General features: G+C 43.1%; 1 protein-coding gene across 1 annotated transcript in view; it reads right to left on the bottom strand.

The window, feature by feature from the left end:
* Positions 1-8,119, bottom strand: part of kcnc3b (potassium voltage-gated channel, Shaw-related subfamily, member 3b) — a gene marked incomplete at both ends in the record, with an annotated part of 42,149 nt that continues 34,030 nt past the window's right edge. The window contains one exon of the mRNA XM_084456005.1: positions 1-155. Coding sequence (XP_084312131.1) covers positions 1-155 — 155 coding nt within the window. The remainder of the gene's footprint in view (positions 156-8,119) is intronic.

Here is an 8,119-nt window from a genome sequence, read left to right as displayed (position 1 = left end):
CTACAAAATGGAGGGGATGGGAGAGCGACACCGCCGCATGGGGCCCGGGGCCTCGTAGGTCTCGAAGGGGGGGCTAGTGATGGGGGCCAGGCGCAGCGCGGAGCCTGCCATTCCTGATATGTTAGTCAGGCTGAGAGATTTCTCATAGCCCGTAGCTTTACAACGGTTATTCACCACCAACACATTTTGGGGTTTAGAGTTATTTTGGTGTTTAGTTATTTTGTGGTTTAGAATTATTTTGTTTAGTTTGTTGAATTAATTCGTTTTTTTTTTTGTATTATGTGAAATCAAAGGAAAATAAAATGATGAAGTTTAAATGATTACACATGATGACAAGAGCGTCATGGTAAATTCACGTGTTGTTGAGATGGTGTGAAATGTGAAACATGAATAAAAGGGTTAGGGAGTCAGACGCATTGAAGAGAGCATGAACGAAAGCCATAGAATGGGAATCAAAGATGTTTGAGAAATCATAAATGTTAAGAGACATTTAAAGGACAGACGAGGACAGACACAGAGACAAGACAAGACAGGACAAAACAAGAAAATGCGAGTTATGATTTATGTCATTCATTTTTCGAAACTGAAAATAAGGTAAATAGCTTTGTTTATTCGCATGTAACACCCAAACCAGTTGAATAAAGCACCCAACATAGGAAGGAATAGGTAGGAGATAGGAAGGAAGCCATAGGGTCTAGAGTTTTTACGTTCAGGTGTTTTAGACAACCATTTTGGCCAAAAGCATAGCAGTTCATTTTCAGACCAACACACATCAGCAAATACCACAAATACACAAAGCTCTTGTAGAACAGATTGAACTGTCAGCCGAATGAAGTTGTCAAGAAACACAAAATGGTGCTGTACTGTGAGTGGCATACTGTTATCAACAGGATCCGTTTCAATGACGCCAACTTGGTACCGAGCCTCAGGGACTAAATGAGGCTGGGAATCTTGTGGTAATTTGGAAGACTATCTCACGGCTCACTTTAGATTCCTGACAACTTCATCAGACCGGCACGGCAACAGCAGTTAACCCAACTTCCTGTCCCTCCGGCAACCACATCCTGTAATGGAGATCGGGTGATTTTGTTGCTGACAGTGGGTAAAGACACCTGGTACAGTAAAACAGTTCTCTGCTCTTCACTCTTACTATAAATCGCTCCAGTTGAGCGTTACTTTCAGGAGTATAGAATGTGTTTCGCAGTGCGGGTATCGAGTTCGTTAGATCGTTTCTTTTGGCTATGATCGATCACAGGCCGGAGGGGCATTTTTCCGGCCTGGCCAGTTCAGCTGGTAGAGCGTCAGACTAATGTTAGGGTCGCAGGTTCGGGCCCTACGTTGGGCGCACCTAAGCGTTTAATTGTACACGGTACCTGTGCCTATAACAAAGAGCGCTGTGGACCATGAGTCTTTTCCCCCTGTTCACTGAGTGGGCGACACGGGACACAGGCATGCAGACGCTGAGCTCTGCCCACAGAGACCTCACACAGAGGGGACAGAGACGTCACACAGAGGGGACAGAGACCTCACACAGAGGGGACAGAGATCTCACACTGAGGGGACAGAGAGTTCAGTCAGAGGGGACAGAGAGCTCACACAGAGGGGACAGAGAGCTCACACAGAGGGGACAGAGAGCTCACACAGAGGGGACAGAGAGCTCACACAGAGGGGACAGAGAGCTCAGTCAGAGGGGACAGAGAGTTCAGTCAGAGGGGACAGAGAGTTCAGTCAGAGGGGACAGAGAGCTCAGTCAGAGGGGACAGAGATTTCAGTCAGAGGGGACAGAGGGGACAGAGAGCTCAGTCAGAGGGGACAGAGAGTTTGGTCAGAGGGGACAGAGATCTCACACAGAGGGGACAGAGAGTTTGGTCAGAGGGGACAGAGATCTCACACAGAGGGGACAGTGGTGTGCTGGAGGTGCCGTTAGGTGAAGACACATCGGTAGGTAGTAGAAGACCATCCTAACAATGCATGACCGAGCCACAACGGATGGAGCTCTGCAACCAGTGTACCTCAGGATTTTGAACCAGTTATACTTTATATTAATAGAACAGAATTAAGGAAATTTGCTTGATTACTTTGTGAGACTGTGTGATTCTAACAGTCGGCCGTGTGTCTCTAGTGCCAATTGTGCCCTCGTTTTTTTCTGTTTTTTTCTTTCTGCAAATATGGTCCTCAGTCCAAAACAAGCGAGTCACTGTTTCCATGCTGAACTCCAACCACGGTGAGGCCTCACTCACAGACAGACGACAAAAAAACACTCGTTGGCATGATGCCCATTGTGCCTTGTTGCTTGGGAGTAAACAAAAACAACGCTGTCACTATGGCAACGTCGAAGTGCACAAGGGACCACTCCACAACTTCACTTGTCCTCCTTTTATTTTCACTCAGGCACATTAGGAGGACGGCTACTCAGTGAAATATTGATGATGCGTTTCCGCTGAGGAGCTCCTATACTGCGCTGCTGCTGTATGTCACACAGACATAACATGGCTGCCAGAAAAGAGAAGCTCTTGAGACCTGTGAGTTTGTTTTCCTCTCCTATAGATACAGATGCCAAGTTCTCTCATTCTGAAACAGGCTCCTAACGTGAGCAGATTAAACATTCTGATGCAGTGCTAGCTGCCCTCTTTTAAACACTAAGAAGTAGTGCTCTGACCGGTCAAGAGGTTAAATGGGTCAATACTGGTTCTTTTAATGGGTGTCCCTCAGTGTTTAAAGGATGTCCCTACAGCTCATTTGAGAGGTTTTCAGCCAGTCGATAAAAAGTTACAACATTCTCTACTCTGATGGATTTGAATCAATAGACACTCCTGGACTAGATTAATGGTAACCAATATTGTTCATCCCCAACATCTAGTTTATTTAAATATTGCTGTAAGAATGTTGGACATTTTGTTTTGACTGATATCTACTATTTATGACTGATGATGATATATAGTTCATGAATCAGACACTGTTTGTTATCTCCCCTATTTTAGAAGTGGGGCTTGTAGCCAGGCCTCAACACTAGTGTCTATATTGAGGCAATAACTCACTTGAGGGTGTGGTATATGGCCAATATACTACGGGTTGTGCTGCAGTCATAGGCACGAAGCGCAGACCAGCACAACCTGTTGTATATTGGCCATATACCACAACCCTGGAGTGAGTTATTGCTTTTATACAATGGTTACATCATCAGGAAACATTTATGGGATAAATACATACAATTCCAGCGCCTTAATAATGATTTTAGTGAACTTCGCCAAGACAGGTAGTTCATTAAACTATCACATTGCTATGGAGTTTCAAAGCGACGAACAATGACCCCTAGCAACCAAAACTAATACTCCTGACCAGCCTAGCTAGCCATGAACGAAGTGTAGCCTACCTTTGCTGTGCAACTGCGAGTTGCAAAAGTGGTGACGATAAACCAGAGTGGTAGGCTACATGACGGATAGAACAACTCAAAATTGACATTGAATTTTCCATTTTTCTTGAGGCGAAACCATAATGTAATCAGCAGACGGTTACGCTATGGAGCTAATGTTTTTACAGGCAGTAATAATTGACTCAGTAATATTTCACATAGAACAATAAAGAGGCTTTGCCGTGGAATACCGTGGCGTATACAACGGCTCTTAACCAATCAGATTGTGAGGTCGGAACTACCCATTGTATAATACAAACCCATTGATCCTCTTCCTTCTATTGAGCGTTTATTGTACTTTAAAGGATAACGTAAATATGAAATTTTTACGAAACTTCAAATAACAAAGAACAACGTTGCATAACTGCTTAGTATTATCAATGTAAGTATTGTTAATGTTGTACACTAATAAACACGGAGTTCATAGCTTGTAATATTTCAATAAAGTGTTTCTTTCTTGTAAATTGCAAAAAGTGCAAATTACAAATTGTACAGTTTACTACTAAAATTGGACTTTACATTGAGTCTTGGACAAATTATTTGGTAACGTTAACACTTGTCATGTAGGACATGATGAGGCATGTGATTAAACAATAAGACACATCAGTTAGCTGCAGCTGCAGAGTTATCTAGAGGTAGACTGACAAAAACACATGTATTGAATGATTTAAAGGTAGTTAAATCACATTTTCAGTCTTTAGTTAGATTCTACTAAGACAGGCTTAGTACACCTACCTAGAGTCAGACTTAAGTTATATTAGACTAAGACAGGCTTAGTACACCTACCTAGAGTCAGACTTTAGTAATATTAGACTAAGACAGGCTTAGTATACCTACCTAGAGTCAGACTTTAGTTAGATTAGACTAAGACAGGGTTAGTATATCTACCTAGAGTCAGACTTTAGTTATATTAGACTAAGACAGGCATAGTATACCTACCTAGAGTCAGACTTTAGTTATATTAGACTAAGACAGGGTTAGTATATCTACCTAGAGTCAGACCTTAGTTATATTAGACTAAGACAGGCTTAGTATACCTACCTAGAGTCAGACTTTAGTTAGATTAGACTAAGACAGGCTTAGTATATCTACCTAGAGTCAGACTTTAGTTAGATTAGACTAAGACAGGCTTAGTATACCTACCTAGAGTCAGACTTTAGTTAGATTAGACTAATACAGGGTTAGTATATCTACCTAGAGTCAGAAATGTGTTAGATTATACTACGACAGGCTTAGTATACCTACCTAGAGTCAGACTTTAGTTATATTATACTACGACAGGCTTAGTATACCTACCTAGAGTCAGACTTTAGTTATATTAGACTAAGACAGGCTTAGTATACCTACCTAGAGTCAGACTTTAGTAACATTTGCGCTGCAGTGGCGGCCTGAGGGTGGGATGGAGAATGAGTGTTAATCACAGAACAAAGGAGGATTGGGGGGAAACATCACAGACGAAAAGACAGGAGGTGCAAATATTTAGATCTGATTTTTACCTGATGAGAAACGCCCTTCACAGAAGGACCACAAACTCTGAATAATGACCTGGTGTAAAGGTATATGGATTATATAAGTGTGTATACATCATAGTCTTCATCAATGGGGAGATCAATGGGGTTCTTGAAGATGCTGTGGGTTCATATTACCTATGACTAGATCTATTGATCTGTCCGTGACCTAAGAAGAAGCCACAATGCGCTCAGCACTCGCTTGGAAGGCCCTGGAGGGACAGTAGGCTACACAATACACTAAGTTCAAGAATGTGCTCACCCACAAAAAATCACTATCTTCTTTCATTTTAATCTGGTGCTGGGTCACTTCATAGCAAGGATAATGCAATACAGTTTAATATGACCCGCACGCAAATGTTCATGCATGCATCATTTTTTATTCAAACTTCAAAATATGATTGATGCAGTCAGCCGTTTGGCCCGTTGCCTTCCTCAGTGGCTCATGGCCAGGAGGTACAGTTAACCATATCTAGGTCACACTGTGTTAGCGTCAGCTATTCTACTATTACTCTGCGCTCTTGAATATTTTACCTTCTGTACGTGTTGTGTAATTCTCACTATAAATCAGGGAAAAAACAGTCACGGGTTGAAATATTTGCATTTGGGTGTTTTTTAGACAAACAACCACAGTTGTATATGCATACATAACATGCATGACAACACACACAGATATTGTTTGACAAACTGTAAAAACAAATGGGGAGAACAATTACAGTGACATGATGACAAGTGCTAACATGAGCAGAGCAGATGTGTGTGTTGCTACAGCAGTATGTACTGTACATAGTACAGTATCAACAGTGATAATTATCTGACCCAAGATGGCCGGTATGTCTGGACATCACTAATGGACCTGGGTCGGTGTCCAGTGCTCAGGACACTGCAATATATCTGTCAATCAAATATGAATCAGTTGAACGTATATAAAACTACAAATCCCAGGGATCTCATAGTTTTCTTTTTATTCACATTTCTCTTCCTTTACTCTAGCTTCTTTTGTCCCTCTTCTTTTCCAGCCTTTCCACAATGTAGGGGTAAATGTATAATTCCTGTTCTGTAAATCGTTTAAACTTCAATCTATTTCAATGTATTTTCTGATTACATTTTGAATTAATCAGTTACCTTAGCTGTTTTTTTTTTCTTTAGTGTAACTCAAACTGAATGTTCAAAGTTCTTAAAGAAGGGGGGTAAACCGTTGAGAGAGGGTCTTAAAGAAGGGGGGTAAACCGTTGAGAGAGGGTCTTAAAGAAGGGGGGTAAACCGTTGAGAGAGGGTCTTAAAGAAGGGGGTAAACCGTTGAGAGAGGGTCTTAAAGAAGGGGGTAAACCGTTGAGAGAGGACTGACAGAGGGGGAAAGTAAAGATGACCAAAAAAAAAACAAATACACGAACAAAGAACACAGGGATGCATAACGGACAGGAGGAAAACGACAACAACATCGACAACAGAAACCTCCTGACGACAACTGACACACAAACATTACTGACAGACAGGATATATATATATATATATATATATATATATATATTCACACACACACACACACACACACATACAGTACATACAAAACACAATAAAGGACACGAGAACAATGACAGACACCAATAAACACACTGCAAAACCACTGAACGTAACACAAAGCACAAAACAGAAACACATCCATCAATAAGATTTTTCCAAAATATATTACATATAAATGTTAAACACTCATACAGAATCAGGTAGTGAGCGGAGAGAAAGATGTGATTGGTATGCGTGTGCGTGCGTGTGTGTGTGCGTGCGTGCGTGTGTGTGTGTGTGCGTGTGTGTGTGTGTGCGTGTGTGTGTGTGTGCGTGCGTGCGTGTGTGTGCGTGTGTGTGTGCGTGTGTGTGCGTGTGTGTGTCCGAGTGTGTGTGCGTGTGTGTGTGCGTGTGTGTGTGCGTGTGTGTGTGCGTGCGTGTGCGTGTGTGTGTGTGTGTGCGTGCGTGTGTGTGTGTGTGCGTGCGTGTGTGCGTGTGTGCGTGCGTGTGTGTGCGTGTGTGTGTGTGCGTGTGTGCGTGTGTGTGTGCGTGCGTGCGTGTGTGTGTGTGTGTGTGTGTGCGTGTGTGTGCGCGTGTGCGTTGCGTGTGTGTGTGTGCGTGTGTGTGTGCGTGTGTGCGTGTGTGTGTGCGTGTGTGTGTGTGTGTGACTGTGTGTGTGTGTGTGTGTGTGTGTGTGACACACAGAGAGAGAGGGAGAGAGTGGGAGAGAGAGACAGAGAGAGAATAGTACATTGAGGGATACAGTAGATCTTCTTGACCAGGGTGGGGGTGGGGGGGGGTGATTCACAGGGACGAATCAGAGAGGAGATTGAGGAGATTGAGCGTTTGACCCTACTGGGCCATTCATATAGCATAAGGCCCGGAGGAGGTCAATCGGCCAAGAGAAGACATATGCAAATATATCTACCAAATAAACTGTGAACAAAAGCACACAAAACCCGTTCTAGAGAGCGCAAGGAAATCCCACTTCAAAACAAGAAGAGAAGTGCTTTGTGTTCAGACCCCGTTCATCTCATCAGAAGACATCATCGACAATCCTCTGGCGTCTTTTTTTATTTATTCCAGAGGTCCCTCTGAATAGCTGTCCCAGGTTTGCCTGCTCCAATCGGATTGGCATCAGTGTGTTATTGAATGGCGACGTTTTATATTTGGACAGCGTAACTTAGACACAAAGATATCAGCGTTCTGTCCTCTGTAACAGATTGCTGTTACAGTGGAATGTATGCTGTGATATCTGCTGCATGTCAATATCATCTCGCCTGTTTCGTAGCTACATGGGCCGGCTATGTCCCCGGGGGGGTCGGGACGGGCCCAGAACCACTTCAACTCCTAAACACAGACTTCAGGAGAGAGAACGTCTAAACACAGACTTCATGAGAGAGAACGTCCAGTCTCTCCTGGAACCAAAGCCTTAGTACCTCGATTGAGAGAAGGAGAGATTTGGTTCTTGAAATAGCAAATGTCACCCTAACTGCTTTGATGCCACTTTTGAAAGACTTTTTTCTGATTTAAAGAGGGATTTCTTTTTGGGGGGCAGCGTTTACATTGCGGTTTGTACAAAAGAAGTGTAGAAACACAAACTGAAGCGGTCGGGGTGGGAGGGTACTCAGGGTCAAGGGTCACACAGCTTCAGGCTCTCTTACCTTGGACAGCACGTACAGTCGCTGGTCGTCAA

This window comes from Borostomias antarcticus (assembly GCF_949987555.1).
Source record: "Borostomias antarcticus genome assembly, chromosome: 22".
In the NCBI taxonomy this organism is placed as follows: Eukaryota; Metazoa; Chordata; class Actinopteri; order Stomiiformes; family Stomiidae; genus Borostomias; species Borostomias antarcticus.
Note: the sequence above shows the minus strand (reverse complement) of the source record. Positions and strands in the feature narration are given on the sequence as shown.